The 17,801-nt window shown below is 35.0% G+C and overlaps 3 protein-coding genes and 1 pseudogene across 7 annotated transcripts; 3 read left to right on the forward strand and 1 right to left on the reverse strand.

The window, feature by feature from the left end:
* Window positions 1-1,638: 1,638 nt before the first annotated feature.
* LOC109161928 lies at window positions 1,639-4,733 on the forward strand (annotated as a pseudogene).
* Window positions 4,734-5,110: 377 nt separating this feature from the next.
* On the reverse strand, window positions 5,111-7,979 carry LOC109161931 (ras-related protein RABA5c-like). Its single transcript, XM_019310502.1, has 2 exons — window positions 7,499-7,979; window positions 5,111-5,600 (listed from the first exon to the last, which is right to left on the reverse strand). The coding sequence occupies exons 1-2, from the start codon at window positions 7,830-7,832 to the stop codon at window positions 5,284-5,286; spliced, it is 651 nt and encodes a 216-aa protein (XP_019166047.1). The 5' UTR covers window positions 7,833-7,979; the 3' UTR covers window positions 5,111-5,283.
* A 2,254-nt stretch (window positions 7,980-10,233) lies between these two features.
* On the forward strand, window positions 10,234-13,537 carry LOC109161930 (protein CMSS1). Its single transcript, XM_019310501.1, has 6 exons — window positions 10,234-10,607; window positions 11,630-11,825; window positions 11,910-11,982; window positions 12,381-12,430; window positions 12,706-12,819; window positions 13,257-13,537. Exons 1-6 carry the CDS (start codon window positions 10,334-10,336, stop codon window positions 13,378-13,380), a joined length of 831 nt encoding a protein of 276 aa, XP_019166046.1. The 5' UTR covers window positions 10,234-10,333; the 3' UTR covers window positions 13,381-13,537.
* An 860-nt stretch (window positions 13,538-14,397) lies between these two features.
* LOC109161595 lies at window positions 14,398-16,701 on the forward strand. 5 transcript variants are annotated; one of them, XM_019310068.1, is made up of 7 exons: window positions 14,398-14,504; window positions 14,729-14,881; window positions 15,609-15,679; window positions 15,772-15,858; window positions 16,006-16,281; window positions 16,401-16,435; window positions 16,474-16,701. In XM_019310068.1, the coding sequence occupies exons 2-5, from the start codon at window positions 14,779-14,781 to the stop codon at window positions 16,267-16,269; spliced, it is 525 nt and encodes a 174-aa protein (XP_019165613.1). In that variant the 5' UTR covers window positions 14,398-14,504; window positions 14,729-14,778; the 3' UTR covers window positions 16,270-16,281; window positions 16,401-16,435; window positions 16,474-16,701. The 5 variants fall into 5 exon arrangements, with proteins under 5 accessions (XP_019165613.1, XP_019165611.1, XP_019165612.1 ...); XM_019310066.1 differs by having other exon boundaries at window positions 16,401-16,701; XM_019310067.1 differs by lacking the exon at window positions 16,401-16,435 and having other exon boundaries at window positions 16,472-16,701.
* The last annotated feature ends 1,100 nt before the right edge of the window (window positions 16,702-17,801 follow it).

The following is a 17,801-nucleotide window of genomic DNA, read 5'->3' on the forward strand; positions in this document are numbered from 1 at the left end:
GATGTTGGGGATGTTGGATTAAAAGAGGAGAAAAGAGGAGAGGGCGATGCTTTTATAAGAATGGCTAAACATGGAAAGCAGCTTCGGTGATGTTGGGGATGTTGGATTGGTCCGTGCCAAACTACCTAAAAAACTCAAAATGAGGCGACAAATAGAAACTGAGGATGGTCCAGGAATACATAGATTACCTATTTCCTGAAAAGACAGACCACAAATCTTAAAATTTTGAAAGCTGCATATAAATGGAAGAAGCAAAAGATATCTACTAATGATGACTAGCTTCTGAACTTGTAATCATTTTTAGACTTGGGCAGTTTAGTTTGGAAAAAGCAAAAAGATTTCTGTTGAGAATGGCTGGCTAGCTTCTGTACTTGTAATCATTTTTAGAAGAATTTGGCTGGTTTAGTAGAGTGATCAAGAAAATTATGTTTTTAGTTCATGAGACTTTGTTGATTCTGGAAAATTTGGTTTTGTATAAAAGCAATAAGTTTATTCTTTATTGTCAATATGATGTTATGAGTTTTTATTTGCTTCAGTTTTGGTTTATTTTATGAATGCTAATTTGTTAGATGCAATTGTGGACTATAAAGGGTATACTTATAATGGTGTGACACAGGTTAACAATATTCATGCTAGATTCAGGCAACAAGGACATGTTCAATTGTATTGCAATTTCACAAGTTAGCATTGTTCAGCCCAACTACTTGGAAAGAAATCCAGTTACCTAGAACAACAATAACCTTTGTTTTGTTTCATTCCATCATTGCCATAATTTATTTATAATAAATAATCTTTTTAATTTTTAATAAATAAAACATTTGTTTTAAAAAAATAAAACATTTGTTTTAAAAAATAAAATAGAAAAGGAAATGTGTCAATACCGTATCGATCCAACTTGATAAATAAATCCAATTGGACTTAATGGAACAATTTGACCAGTTTAGGAACTTGAATGAAGCTTTTTTCATTTATGGGCCCAATTGCATTATCCGCTTGACTTAGGCGGGCAATAAGAAGGAGAAGAAAGTTAAATGGTTGAAAAGTTTAGACAATTATAGCCTCATAAAAAATAAAATTTTAAAATAATCCTAATTATATAACATGAAGGACCAAATGTGCCACATTATGAACAATTAAAGGGTTAGGTTTGTTCAAATCAATTGACATGGACTAGATTTTCAAAAGTAAAACAATTGAGGAGCCAAAAACGCCGTTTTCCCTTATAAATAGTTAGTCCCAACTGAACCCTAGTTCGTAGTCTTTAAAAATCCCTCAATAAATCAGTTTTGATAATCTTCTATCGAATTCTTAGAAAACTATGATATAATACAGATTCTAGGCTTTTAATCTGCTAAAATTAATTTAGTTATCTTATTTCCTAATTTATTAGTAGATGTCTTTTTACTTTTAAGTAACCATATTTTAGAATATTATTTCCTTTTTAAGCTTTTAACTCTATATATAGGGAGAATGTTAGATTGTCTTGAATAAAATCAAAAGAAGTTTCACCTCCAATTTCTCTTCTCTTATTTTATATTCAGCCATAAGTAAATCATAATCTTCTTCTATTAACCATAGACCCATAGCGCCTAGTTAAACTACTGAAACATATCAAATTATTCCCGAACTTCACCTCTATTATAATCAGCAGCTATGGTGAAATCCATGCAAACAGATCCAAATTTAGGGTACCTCACCCGCAAAGAAACGGAGGTCAAGCTGCCAAGGGCTACCCGGGTAAAGAATAAGACCCCTGCTCCCATTCAAATCACCGCTGAGCAAATTCTCCGCGAGTCAAGGGAGAGACAGGAGGCAGAAATCCGGGCTCCTAAGCAGAAAATTACTGATTTCAGTGAACTTGCTGACTACCGCCTCCAGAAGCGCAAGGGGTTTGAGGACCAAATCCGCCGTGTGCGGTGGAACAAGGGTGCCTGGGTGAAGTATGCTAGGTGGGAGGAGTCCCAGAAGGATTTCCAACGCGCCCGCTCGGTTTGGGAGCGGGCGCTGGCGATTTTCTATCGTGAGCCAACAATTTGGCTTAATTATGCTGAGGTGGAGATGAAGAATAAGTTCATAAACCATGCTCGGAATGTGTGGGACAGAGCTGTTACCCTCTTGCCTAGGGTTGATCAGCTTTGGTATAAGTACATTCACATGGAAGAGATGTTGGGGAATGTTGCGGGTGCTAGGCAGGTATTCCAGAGATGGATGGCCTGGCAGCCTGACCAACAGGGTTGGTTCTCTTATATCAAGTTTGAGCTGAGGTATAATGAGATTGATCGGGCTAGAGAAATATTTGAAAAGTTTGTTCAGTGCCATCCCAAGGTGACTGCATGGATTAGATATGCCAAGTTTGAGATGAAACATAGGGAGGTTGCCAGGGCTAGGAGTTGTTACGAGCAGTGGATAAGTTGGCTGATGATGAGGAGGCAGAACAGTTATATGTGTCATTTGCACAGTTCGAAGAGATGTGCAAAGAGACCGAGAGGGCTAGGTGCATATATAAGTTTGCACTCGACCATATACCAAAAGGTCGGGCTGAGGATTTATATAAGAAGTATGTGGCTTTTGAGAAGCAATATGGTGATAAGGATGGCATTGAGGATGCTATTGTTGGGAAGAAGAGGTTTCAATATGAGGATGAGGTTAGGAGGAATCTACATAATTATGATGCCTGGTTTGATTACATACGGCTGGAGGAAAGTGTGGGAATTAAGGAGATGATTAGAGAGGTCTATGAGAGAGCCATTGCTAATATACCTCCTGCTGAAGAGAAACGGTATTGGCAGAGATATATTTACTTGTGGTAAGTATAGTGGTCTCATACTAATATTATTATCTCTTTTAATGCTATTATTGAAATTTTATTAGCTGTTACTCATTGGCTAATTTTTTGTATGCTTAGGATTAATTATGCTTTATACGAGGAACTTGATGCACAAGACATGGAACGCACTAGAGAAGTCTACAGGTAAGATGCCTTTGACTCTATTAATGTAGTGTGTATTGTTTTTCTAAAGTTGTTTCCAGCGTATATATATGCTGCTTTCAAGAAAGAAGCATGTCGTTAGGATATACAATAACTTTTGTATTTTACTAATGCCAGGGTATGTCTGAATTTGATCCCTCATCAGAAATTTTCATTTGCCAAGATTTGGTTATTAGCTGCCCAGTTTGAAATACGTCAATTAAGGCTGAAAGCTGCCAGATCGATCCTTGGACGGGCAATTGGAATGGCTCCTAAAGACAAGGTATCTATCATTCTATCCATTAATAGTACCCTGAACTCATCTCTTGGATTGTCTGTGTTTCTCTTCTTTTTTTTTTCTTCATTTAATGATAATGATCTATTGACTAGTGTTCTTGCAACCTACAGATATTCAAAAAGTACATTGAAATAGAATTGCACCTAGGTAACATAGATCGTTGCCGAAAACTTTATGAGAAATACCTAGAATGGTTTCCAGAAAACTGCTATGCATGGACTAAATTTGCCGAGTTGGAGAAGTCTTTGGATGAAACAGAGCGAGCCCGGGCTATTTTTGAGCTTGCAATTGATCAACCTGCATTGAACATGCCAGAATTACTATGGAAGGTATTTCAGCTAATTTTTCTATATTCTCTCATGATTTCTTGGGGTTGCTAGTAAGAGCCTAGCAGTTCTATGCTTAATCTCATTTTACTTGCATGTGTCTTTTGGGATGATTTCTTTTCTAGGTGAAAATCAAATCAGTTTCTGGTTTAGATTCCTTATAAACACACAAGGGAAAGTGATTATGAACATGTGCATTTCAATATCCTCTTTGAGTTTTTACTTATTTCACTGCATATTATGTAATGATTAATGGGTGATTTTAGGTCTAAGGACATTAAAACATTTGGAACTGGGGATGTGCTTACTGTAATTGCAAAGTTCTTTCTTCTGATTGTGATTAAATATGTATATTTATATTTTGTTCTATTCTTCAATCTGTGATAGGCATATATTGACTTCGAGATATCAGAAGGTGAATATGAAAGGACTAGAGCATTGTATGAGCGGCTTTTGAGCCGCACAAAACACTTGAAAGTATGGATAAGTTATGCAAAGTTTGAAGCTTCAGCTGTTGAAAGGGATTCCTCAGACCCAGACCAGCAAGAAGTCAGCCCTGAACAGAAGAAAGAACGTTTACAACGGGCTAGAGGTCAGAAAATCTGAACTTGCTCTTGTTTTACACTAGCATTTTTTTCACACCTAAGCTAAATCACTAGCATCTTTTTCACACCTAAGCTAAATCACTAGCATTTTTTTCACACCTAAGCTAAATCATTAACCTTAACAGTCGCTTTCCGTCCCGACAAAAATTGACTAACATTTTTTCTTCTTCTTTCATGCATCAGGGGTCTTTGAAAGGGCACTAGTTTACTTAAGAACTTCGGCACCTGAATTAAAAGAGGAGAGGACGATGCTTTTAGAAGAATGGCTAAACATTGAAAGCAGCTTTGGTGATGTCGGTGATGTTGGATTGGTCCGTGCCAAACTACCTAAAAAACTCAAAAAGAGGCGGCAAATAGAAACTGAGGATGGTCTAGCAGGGTATGAGGAATACATAGATTACTTATTCCCTGAAGAGACACAGACCACAAATCTTAAAATTTTGGAAGCTGCATATAAATGGAAGAAGCAAAAGACATCTATTGATGACTACTAGCTCCTGAACTTGTAATCATTTTTTGGCTTGGGGCTTTTTATTTTAAGAAAATACTTGGTGTACTCCCATTTTAAACTCTCAACTTGTACTCCCTCTAACATACTCTTTAGACATTTTTTTTGGACCCACATGATGAAAATAACCAATCTTGATAGAGTAGAATTTTGGGAGTCTATGTAGTAGAACGCTTTATTTTATAAAAAGCAAAAGATATATGTTGAGGATGGCTAGCTAGGTTCTGAACTTTTTAATCATTTTTAAAATTTGGCTGGTGTGGTAAAGGTATCATGAAAATTCTGTTTTTAGTGCAAGAGACTTGTTGATTCTAGAAAATTTTGTTTTTTATAAAAGTAGAGAGTTTATGCTTTATTGTCAATATGATGTTATGACTTATTTGTTTCAATGATACAATACAGGAATCCAATGAAAAAGAATGGCATTATCATTTTTCACTTTGATTCAATTGTAGTTCATAATATGTTCAGTCACTTACAAGATATGAATACCATTTTGCTGGTAACTTTAAAATCCCTCACAAATAAACAACCCCTTGACTTGACTCAGCCAACTACTTAGAAAGAAATCCAGTTAGTTACCTAGAACAACAATAACCTTTGTTTTGTTTCACTCCATCATTGTCATCATTCACAATGCTGACTCTGTTGACAGATAATTCTGCTTTATAAGAATCTGAGTTCAAAACCTTCCTGCTAACGTTACTATATATCTCTCGGATAACAACCTCAAATGCCCGTTTTACGTTCCTGGAATCCAGCGCCGATGTCTCCATAAAGAACAGCCCCTCTGCTTCTGCAACGCTTTTCCCCTCTTCAACGCTCACCTCCCTGATGTTCTCCAAATCACATTTATTGCCCACAAGCATCCTTGCAACAGTAGTATCAGAATGAGCTGCATCAAGATTATGCTTTTGAGGTCAAACTTCTAAAGCGATCACACATGTTATTCGTCTCATACCAAAATCTATACTATATATTTATCAATTCACAAGTTTCCTGAATAATAATCAACAAAATGAAAATCGGAAAAGAGGTGTAACTTTCCACCAAACTACACTTTGAACCGTGTTTACTAGCAAGTAATTTTTTTTTTTTAGTACTACTGACTCTGTTACAATGTAGTATCGGTTCATAGCTACTTTTCAACCTACTGAAGTTTATTTTATAGTAATATACCAAAAATGAAAATGCAGTACACTAAAACGAACCTTAAAAACTGAACATGTAGTACACTAAAAATGTACATTCAGTATACTAAAAATGAATTTGTCAGTGATCCACAAACCATGAAATTGTGAGAATTTATGTTGTCCATAAAATATTGAGAATGATTTCAGTAATAAACCTGCCGCTCTTCCAATTTGCTCACACGTGCATACTATTTCTTGTAAACTTTGATGGTGTAAGTTTGTAGAAGTTCATCAATGAACTTAGTTTGCAAGAGGTTTATACTCTTCTTTATAAATTACACTCGGTTTCCTAAAGTGGTGTTCAATATTTAATGAAATTGAAAAAAAAAAAATGAAAATCTAGAGGATAAATATATGAGGTCCATGCATAAGCATAACAGACATCAATATGGACCTTCAATTTTTTCTATACCCTATTTTAATGGGTACAAAAACCTCACCTAAGCTGCTAAGCACCATGGATACATTGACCACACTGGCAAAGATTTTTCCTTTTTTCCTTTTATGGTAGTGTCTTGATGCAAAGAACAAAAATACTGCTTATACCTGCTAGTATTACTCTTCCGTTTCTGTTCAATATGTTCTTAACATACTGAGTTTGGCAATACTGGATTCTGCATCCACTTTAATACATTAAAGATTTAGAATAGCAAACTAGATTTACAAGTTACACACTTACACCAAATAAAATATTTTCCGTAGTCTTGGACATCTTAAAAGTTGCTAAACCCTTTCAATCATTATACCGTGGACCATGGCCTACATTGCAAGGTGGATTACTGACATAAATGTTCATTTTTTAGTATATTGAATATTCATTTTTAGGTATACTAGTTAAAAATGAACCTTCAATACATTAAAAATGAACTTTTAGTATACTAAAAATGAGCATATATAAGTGGTTCACCTTGCAATGTTAACTATGGTCCACAATATAATTTGCTGCGAAACAATATGGTAGAGTTTGGTTCATTGGTTTTAACTTTTAAGCCCTATTGATAGGATTCAAATCCAATCACATGGGTTGTTTTACTATTTTTGGGGCCTTGTAATGGGATTGAAATCATAAAGGAAAGAAAAAAGTCATTCTATTATAAATTTCCACTTTAGCTTCTCTCCGTCCATTACCAAACAAGGATTACCAAACAAGGAGTGTACTTTTACTAAATCTCATTCAAATTACCCAGTATTTGATTCCCATTTCAATTCTAATACTGATATTCAACCAAATGCCCCCTATCTTCAACTCCAGCAAACAACTTACAGCTACATATAATCCAAAACATAAGTTTAAATGTTTAATCATATTTTTTACTTCATGTTCTTCATCTTCCTGGGCATTCATCATCCGATTTCAAGTCAAATATAACATCTACCCGCGTTTCTATATACTATACCGAAATATCAAACCAATTTATCCTCCAAATAATCCAACGAAATAAAGAAGAAAATGATTACCACAATCTACTATACAGTGTAATTACTAACTCCAAAAATCTGATTAACTTTGGCCGAAGTTTATAGCTAGAAATGTGCGCAGGCGATCACAGAGAATTGAATTGGGATGAAAGAATAAAGAGAAATGGGAAGTGAGACTTACTATTAAGTTCGTCAAGCCAACGCGGAATGCTATCGAAGGTGGTGCGGCGGCTGATGTCGTAGACGACGAGAGCGCCAAACGCGCCGCGGTAGTAAGCCGATGTAACAGCCCGGAAGCGCTCCTGGCCGGCGGTGTCCCAAATCTGGGCCTTCACCTCCTTGCCGTCGATTTGGAGGGTCTGGGTCTGAAACTCAACCCCGATGGTGGCCTTGGAGTGCAGGTTGAACTCGTTCCTGGCGTAGCGGGAAAGCAGGTTGGACTTCCCCACCGCAGAGTCCCCGATGATCACTATCTTGAAGAGGTACTCCTCCCCCTCCTCGTCGGAAGAACCCATCTAAGCTCAGAGAGAGAAATGGAGATCTAGATAGAGAAAACGAGAAAAAAACGGCGTGGCGGTGAACGGTGGAGGCGGGATGTTGGATTGCTGTCCGAAAGAAAGATAATAGTGGGAGGCGCTGGCAGAGAGAGACAGAAAAAAGGACGTAACGTTTATATATATTGATTGATGTCTATATACAATTATACATTGTGGTTGATTTACTTTTGTACTTTGAATTGTGGTTGATTTACTTTTGTACTTTGAATTTTAATATGAATATTTTAGAATAAAATTTAACGTTATAAATTCAATACTTAGGTTTGATTTGTAAATGGTGTTATCAAGAGCTAGTGATGTATTTTTTGGTGTTATTGGTTATGAAATTCATGCATGTATTTTGGCTATGTTTGGAATTGTTGTTTCTTCTTTAAGCGATTTATAAATACCAATCTTTATACAATAAATTAAAATTCAAAACATCATTATTTTTTTAATGAAAAGAAATTGCACTTGTTACATTTTGTAGCGCATTCATCTTTCTTTAATGTTGTAATGAAATTACGGTGTGAGTCGGGAAACTCGGAGAACATGTATTACATATTGAATGTATATTACAAAATGAAGCTTTACTTGAATTATAATGATACTTTAATGGGATTATAATAAAATTACAATGTGTATAAAATTGAACTAAATAACATATTTCATATATTGAATGTATATTGCCAAATGAAACTTTAGTTGAATAAAAATTATACTTTAGTTGTGCCGTAATGAAATAACATTGTGTGCAAAATGAAACTGAATAACAAGTATCATATATTTAGTATATATTGTTAAATGAAACTGTAGTTGAATTATAATTGTACTTTAATTGTGTTGTAATAAAACTACACGGTGTATAAAATGAACATGAATAGCATGTATGGGGCGAAAACTGATAAAGGCCAAGTTTAGCACCCAGTTGCTATCGAATTGTTGACGAAGATCGGTAAAGGCTTAAGGCAAAGTCTAGCACCTAGTGTTTCGAACTATGCGATGGCAGTCTATAATAAAATAAATGTGCGTATTTGCTACCAGCTATAACTTTTGTTGTAAGGAGTAAGCGTTTGATCTTAACAAGGTCTCACATATTAAGTGCATGTTGTCAACTGAAATTGTAGTTGAATAATAATGATACTTTAGTGGTGATGTAATGAAACTACACTGTGTATAAATTGAAACTGAATAGCATGTCTCAAATATTGAGTGTATATTGTCAAGTGAAATTATAGTTGAATTATAATGATACTTTAATAGTAATGTAGAAATTGCAATATGTATAAAATGAAATGATTGCTATACGAACCATAACAGAATTTGTTGTATTCAATTGTTAATGAAAATTTTTTCAAACGACTTCACTTTTTTACCAAGTCCACTCAGTTATGTGTACCATGATCCACATTAAAATTTGCGAGTTTGCAGTGTTCAAATCCTCAGTCGATATCCAGCCGGAATGGAACATGCTTGACCAGATTCCTTTATCTAGTTTCTCGAAGCTCTTGTTCTTCGTTCCCAAACTTGAAGATTTGCTCATATGTGACGGCCTAGAGTTCTTTCTCTATATATGAGATTCTCGCGGTTTGTTTCTGCTGTAGTGGTGGCAATTGTGCTCTCGCCGTCGCTGCCGTCCTTCCCGCCGGCAGAATCCATCAGATCGTCTAACTTCGACTCCTATCTCCGATTTGATAATTATAGCGGTGCTCTCGATCGATTTTCTTTTCAGAAAAACCCAGTTGTTTATGAGCGACGGCGAATCAAGTTCTTCAACATTCCAGGTCGTTCATTCGATTATTCAACATTCCAGGTGTTCGGACAATGTGTTCTTTCATTTCCGTCCAATTAACCGTGAGGACCAGCTTGGGGACGAAGACCATCGGAGCTTCGGAGTATTGCAAGGCTAACTTCACCAACTAGGGTTAAAGAATTTGGGGATTTCAGATTAGTTGGTTTATGTTTTCAAAAAAAAAAAAAAGATTAGTTGGTTTATTGATTTTGTTTTCTGAAATGGGAAGGTGCATTACTGCCAAGTGTAAAATGAGGAATACGGTTTCTTCACACTTCAGGCTCTGTATTTACATTTTTGTCTTGGGAGAAGACCACTTCACGGTTAAGTGGACGGAGGACGAAATCAAGTAAAAACTGAAAAGTTGAAGACTTAATTTGGTAAGAAATATAGTCGAGGACTAAATCAGTAGTTTCGTAATAGTCGAATGACCAAATCGGTTATTAACTCTAAAAAGAAAGTACAATTAACTATTTCTGTAATTATGCCTAAATAGAAGGTAAACAAACATATATTGGAAATTGTAAAGGGATGCAGTTTTAATTAGAGTAAAGTAGAGGGACGATTGTTTTAAATCCATTATTTTGATTTTTGAACCGAGACAGACCTAGCAGAGAAGCCGCGAGCCACCACCCGACTTGAGAATTCTGAGGCTCTAACAGCGGCGGAGACACTGAATTGATCGCTCATGGGCAGCGGTAAGGAGAAGAAGAAGCTGCTCTCAGAGACTGGTAAAAAGCAAAAGAAAAAGAAAGAATTGTCTGTGCGGCCTAAGAAATTGAAGAACAAGGAGAAGGAGAAGACCAAGGCCAGCAAAGGCAAAACCGAAAATGGCGAGAGCAACCTCGGAAACGGCGTCGTCTGTGGCCCAACAGCGTCGGAGCAGCTCAACTTCTTCATTCACCAGTATCAATCCGCCAACCGTGTCCAGCTTTCTTCTCTCGAGCTGGAATCCTTCAAAGGTCGCCCCTATCTCTCTATAATCTATATGTATCCACTTTACCGGTAGTAATTTCTGCAGTGTTTAACGGATAATTTGTTTGTTTTTTAATGTTAAAACTTTATCCGAACATATACGTTTTCAAGCTGCTTTGCGGCGTTTACTTGGTATTCCCAATAATATGGAAGAAAATACAGATTTAATCCTTGTTTCGAAATTGAATTTGAAGTAGAAAAAAATCTGGAGAATTTATGTTTGAATTAGTAATTAGTCAGCTCCAGCTTCAGTTCAGTATAGTATATCAGGTAGAATCCACTTGCAGAGATGCGATCAAAATTTTAAGTTGGCTGTTAGATAACCTCTACATATAGATTTTTTATGTAACTATCAACAACTAGATTGGGATTAAGGATTAGTGCATCAAGGATTAAAGGTTAGTCATTAATAGAGATGGAGAATGGGAAACATATTTCCGACTCTCCTTTTAAAAAACAGATGAAAAAAATAAGGTATCCAGTATGTGAATAAAAGTTATAAAACTTAGCAATAAGTAATTGTCTGTCATGGTTGAGTTGTCAAGTTTTATTTCATGTACATGCAAAAGGGAAATGGGGAGTGATGGCATTAATTTCCTTGGAAGACTAAAAAAAGACGTTGGATTTTATTTGGGGAAGTTTTTGGGTTCCCCTGTCCTTTTATTTAACAGCATGGAAATTTTCCCAGTTGCCTCACTGGATGATACTTTGTGAACAAAGTCTAAGAAGAAATTGTTTGAATATGAAAGTTTTGTTTTGAGGGGTTTGACTAACCCCCACAACCTATAGTTAAAACATGTGGACTAATTCCTCTCAAGAAAGGACATAAAAAGATTCCAGAAGAGGAACATAGGAAGAGGTCATATTTTGCTATCCAGGCTCCGGCTTTTGTTGCGGATTAACATTTAAACAATGCTAAAGTTGGTGATTCACATTTTTCATGTTTCCAGGAACAACTAACGATGAAGTTTAGGGTGACAATTTTTATGCTATTTTTTTTGTCATGCAGATACTTGCATGGTTGAGCTCAGCTCGGATCAAACTAAAAATCCTAGAACTCTGGGAGAGCATATGAAGGTTGCTTTTGGATCATCATGGAAGGATCTTCTCTGTAAAAGTCAACTTGAAGCTGGGAAAATTGAACCAGGCCACCCCTCGCTTCTTGTAATTAGCTCATCTGCTCTACGATCATTGGAACTTCTCAGGTTGATGACATATTTATTTGATATACAACTAGCTGTTTAATTACTAGTTGAAGAATTACTCAAGAATCCATTATGCTTTTATAGGGAATTGCGACCTTTCACTAGAGATTGCCCTCCTGCAAAGCTGTTTTCTAAGCACATGAAGGTTGAAGAGCAGGTATGTGGTGTATTATATTGCAACTCTCAGCTATACTAGAAATATGCTTACTTCATAAGCAGGCACTATATTTCTAGAAAAACATGCATCTATGTGGAAAATTTATATAAAGAAGATCCACATGCCGAGTAACTATTGGTGGCCTTAGTTACCCCTTTTTGGTTTTTGTAGATACAGAAAAGAAGATTTCTTTCCTCCTTGAGTTATGAATTTGTATTTGTGTTGATAATATATACTTAGAGAGTTAGAGATAGCAAAGATAAGCACTTGACTGATTCATTATCTTAATTCTTGAATCTTGACATTTATTATTGCTATATGATTATACATTCTTCTACTTTACCACCTTACAAAGTTTCACATTAAATTCTTCACTCTCTATTAATGTACATTGGCAGGTGTCCTTTCTAAAGAATCGAGTTAATATTGCTAGTGGTACCCCAAGCAGGTATGCGGTGCTATATATTGCCTAACTTGGACCCTTTGGGAAAAAATGCATAAAAAATTTGTCTGTTACCAAGGGAAATCTGAATATGGATTATGGAGTAATAGTTTTAAATCTGAATGACAACACTTCATACCAACTTTATGCCCGAGCATTGGACTTATCAATTTAGAACTTGTTGGATCCGTGAGAGGAAACAAATTTTCCACAAAAACTATTATCTTCCTATCTCTGTGTCCTTTATTGCTTCATTTCTGATCCTTCTCAACTACTTACAGGATTAAGAAATTGATTGATGTGGAGGCATTGGGCCTGTCTCGACTATCTGTCCTTGTGCTTGATATGCAAACAGATGTCAAGGGCTATTCGCTGTTAACACTTCCTCAAGTCAGGTTCGACTAAGTTCACTGTTCATATAACTTTTATCAATCCCTTTTAGGTTTTAGTGGCTCAATTGCAGAAGGTTTAAGCAATAAGTAGTTTTCATGAGGCACTGTGTGAGGATGGCATAAAAAGTGTGCACAAGTAGAGGGCAGAGACAATGGACCAACCAAGAAAGAGAAGAGAGAGTTGGGTGGGGGTGGGGGAATGCTATGTATATCCTCTGCCATTTTTCTCTTCTTGTGTATTGTGGAAATGATATATGGTTAACAACTAGCATCCATATTATTCATTTATTTGACAGAGATGAGTTCTGGGATTTGGGTGGTGGATGGGGCCTCGGGGGATGTTATGTATATCCTCTGCATTTTTTATTTTTTTAATTCATCTTCATGTGTATTGTGGAAATGATATATGGTTAATAATTGGCATCTATATTATTTGACAGAGATGAGTTCTGGGATTTGTACAAGAGCTATTTTCATCAGCGAGTACTGGAGGGTGCAATGCGAATATGCCTCCATGGGCAATTACCACAGATATCTGATGCCAGAAAAGTTTTTGATGACTAACTATAGGCTCTTTACATCAAGAACTCACATTGTAAAATTGTAACCTTTTGGAAATTTTCTCCATTCCTCTTTTGTTTAATTTAATCCAGAGTATATTTTATGGATTGAAATGGTTTTGATACTTCACCAGATTCATATCAACTGAAGTTTGATATAATTATACGGCATTTTCGCGGGCCATCTTTCCTATGGTCTTAACCTACCCCATCGTAGGGTGGGTGCGGGTTAGCTCGCTGATTTCAGCCTACTTTGACACCTTTAATTATACTATGTTCATAGATTTGTTCACACCAATTAACATTCCGGATGTTCAATTGTAATTGTAAAACAAATGAAAGATGATATCGAATTTAGTAGCAACCTTTGATTTATATAAAAGTTTACACTCATTAAAGAGAACTAACATGGATTCTCTATAACTAACTAGTTTAAATCAAGAAAGTTTATAATTAACCCGTTCAAATCAAGAAAGTCTTATCCTTACATAGGGTTAAATTTGAAACATTACGGTTAATAAATTAACAAATTAAATGACATGTGTACCCATAATATGTATTATTTTGATATGATGACATCTCTATAACTTTTAAAAATTATTTTTAAAATTTGTGTGTTTGACTATCAACGGAAATGAAGTCAACAAAAAAAAAATGTTCATTGAGTCAAAAAAAAAAAAAAATCTATTTTGACAATAAATGTTTTTTAAATTTTTTACTTGCAAACAAAAAAAAAAAATTGAAGGGACTTGAGGGAGTTTTTTTTTTTTTTTTTGGTTATAAAAACAAATTTGTATATTAGTAATATACTCCCAAAATGAAATATATTCTGTATGATTTATAAATTATTATTGTATAAAAATTAATAAACATTTTAGTATAGACGTATAGTGATAATAAAATTTTCTGGCTATTTAAAGAAAAAATATATATATATCATATGTTTTTACTTTTTAAATCATCATGTAACATGTACGGAGTAATAAGTAGTAGTAATCGTAATTTGATTTGATTTTTTTTTTATTTTTTTTCACAAACCCTAGCAGAAGCGCTGCTCCCTCCGGCATCCACTCCTCTTCCACCTCTAACATCCCCTACACCCCTCTCCCGAACACGCCGCCACGACAGGTATGTACTATTCTTCACTTCTCATCCTTTAGTTCTTACTTTTCTCGTTTGTTTGTTTTTTGAGATTCAAAATTTTATATGTAAAGTTTCGCAGCCTGTGTTCTTTTCATCGGGCATCCAAAACGAAACCCCTTAGCTCACTAACATTAATGTTATTGTTCTTTCAATTCCGCCGTTGAAACTAGTAACACCGATAATCTTCTTGATTTGCTGCATTTATGCAGTAGTCGACCGTAGTATCTTCTATATTGGCATCTATTCAACGCCCAAAAAGATGAAGCAGCAGAGAAAGAAAGTTGAGCATTCCAGTATGAATTCAAAGGATGAAGATCAAAAGCTGAACTTCAAGTCTATCTTGAAAGATGTTGAATTCTTAGGTAAATTCCTATGATTCTTTTTTTTTTTTTTTTTTTTTTTTTTGCATTATATGTGTTTTTAATATTTTGTTTTTGAACATTGTATCAAGCATGCTACTTATAGTCTGTTTTATTTTCTCTTTCATACTTTGAATCTTTATGATCTATGCTTTTCTTCTTGAGAATTACTTAGTTTTCATATTTTAATTGTCTCTGACTCTGAACATCTTCTCATCTTTTTATTTTTCTATTTTCGTAATAATAATAATAATAATAATAATAATAATAATAATAATAATAATAATAATAATAATAATAATAATCTGTTTTTGGCATTGAGGCAATTTAATACATCTAGTATATAATTTTTAAGGTATATAAGTCTTCCCCTGCTAATGGGGAGATAGTGAGGTTGTTGGATTTGAGTTTTGTGAATTTGAATGGAGCAACAAGTATGGGTGGCACTAATAGATTTAGGTAAAGATAGAGCACTGCAGCAAATGATTTGCATGTTGTATTGTTGATAATGTCCTTCTGGCTTATCTTTTCATCTATGGAGAGGGAAGATATATCAGCTTTTCCCTGTAAAGACTCTGAAATATTGGATTATATATGATTTAAGCACTTTTTTTGCCTTCATGACCTAATCTCCATGAATATGATTTTAGGATATTTGCTTTCCTGTTACTCCCTGTAAATTGTAAATAGCCTTCATACACGTTCTAATTGCTAAATTTAATTATTTCAGGGTCCGCACATATGACTTGGAAGGAGAGGAAGGACTTGGAAAACAAAAAAGTGGTTTCTCTTGGGGGAAAGGTGGTCCCTTTTTTCTTGAGCATTGGTGTTTGGTGTAAAAGCAAATGTTTCTTTTCATTTTGGTATTCATTTGTTGTGTTGGGTTGATGCAGCCGCCAAAGAAGCAGAGACTACCACTCAGTGTGGCTCGAGTGATGATGAAGAAACAGAAAGAGAGGGAGCAAAAAGAGTTAGAAGAGGTTGGTTACTTGTTCCTAGCCCCCTCCCCCCCCCCCCCCCTTTTTTTTTTTTTTTTTTTCCTTCTGTTTTCTATTTATTCTTGTTTTGGTTGCTTTGCTTCAGTTCAAGTTTCTAAAGCCTGTGGTGCTAACTATTTGTGTGTACAGAGTTTAATACTAAGGCGATTCGGGGTAAATCATGGCTCTAGCTCTAGAAGAGTTGCTCAAAGGCGCAACCCTGAGGATAGGGTACTGAAATCAAGTGTAGGTCACTTCCGGAAGGGTGTGCTTGATGTGAAACATCTATTAAAACCCTCTACATCAACTGTCCCTGATGAGAAAAAGTTTGCTCCGCACAACAAAGGGGGGAAGAAAAATACCGGCAAAAAGAATAAGGGCAAGAAAAAGGGTGGTGGTAGGAAGCGCCACTAGTATGCCTGCTAGGTACACTTCATATTATGTTGGATAAAGAACCAGTATTCTGCAGAATAGTCGTTATCTATTGAACCTGGGACATTTAAGGGACTAACCCATCTATTAGTGTCTCAATTCTATTACTCCAGTGGGAGACTTACTGTCATCTCATTCAGTGGCTTTGGCAAAGTAGTTAAGCTGACATTTCTCATGTTATCAGCTGCAGTGGAGTGAATGGAGGGATTGAAGGTGTAGAGGATATGCTTTCATAGTTCAGAACTCAAGTGGAATTAAAGAAGTTCTAAATGAAAAGAATGGATTTAGGATTTTTTTTTTCTCTCTTATTTCATTTTGGTTGTCCTGTATTCAGTTTGAGAATGTATGTTTACCAAACTCATACATTAGTAAAAAAGAAATACATGCTCTATGCTCTGTTGTTTTTTTTTATTCCATGCATAATCTTTATAAATTGAGTAGTGTTATAGTGTTATGCTTATATTCTCTTATTGAAATAGTTTTGTAATATACTCTTGATGTAAATTGAGTCAATCTAATTTCGAAAACTCAACACCAAACTATAAATTTATGTGTATAAAGAGTCCAATTTAAGCCTCCAATATTCATGACAAAATCTGTATTTAAAGCAAATTTTAGTTGAAACTTATGAGATATATAATAGTTTGGCTAACGGCAAATTATTCTGGTGATCCAGGTCCATTTTGCAAGGTGGATTTGGATTCAAAAGTTTATATATTGAACATTTATGTAAGGGAAAATGGCACTTTTTCCCCCTGTGTTATATACTTATAGCACTTTTTTCCCCTATATTATTTAAGTGGCAATTTTTCCCCCTGATATATTAAATGGACATATTTACCCTTAAAATAAATATTTCCTTTATTTTACTTCTCCAACAAATTATAACCACAATTTGAAAAAATAAAATACATTAATTGTTGAATTTAGAATACTTTAAAAATAGAAAAATAAAATTTTAAAATAATGTTTGAACCAACAGTTTAAATTGGATCCGAAATTGTGAAACAACGATTCAAAATAAAAACCAAATCGCGATTATATATACTTATATGTGAGAGTCAATATAAATGCGAAAAAGACATACACTATTTGCAAATATTATAATTCTAATTTTAAGCTATTGCTAGTAGTTGTTCCGATTTGAACCTCTGGTTCACGGTTCAGAATCTATTTTTTTCCACTTCACAATTTTAATAAACGGAAACCAAAATATTGAGTTATGTTATGAATCATAACCGAATTTTTTTTTATTTGATTGCTATAGTGTTCGGTTCAGTTCGAACCGAACCGTGGCCATCCCTACGTATAAACAATAATTTGTTGAACAAGAGAAATAAATAAAATATGTATTTAAGGGTAAAAATGTCTATTTAATATTATCAGGGGGAAAATCCGCCACTTTTATAATAATTGAGGGGGCAAATGTGGATGCATGAATAACTCAGGGGAAAAAGTGCTATAAGCATATAACATAGGGGAAAAAAGTGTCATTTTCCCTTTATGTAAATTGT

The sequence above is a fragment of the Ipomoea nil genome, unplaced genomic scaffold (genome assembly GCF_001879475.1).
Source record: "Ipomoea nil cultivar Tokyo-kokei standard unplaced genomic scaffold, Asagao_1.1 scaffold2926, whole genome shotgun sequence".
Classification (NCBI taxonomy): domain Eukaryota; kingdom Viridiplantae; phylum Streptophyta; class Magnoliopsida; order Solanales; family Convolvulaceae; genus Ipomoea; species Ipomoea nil.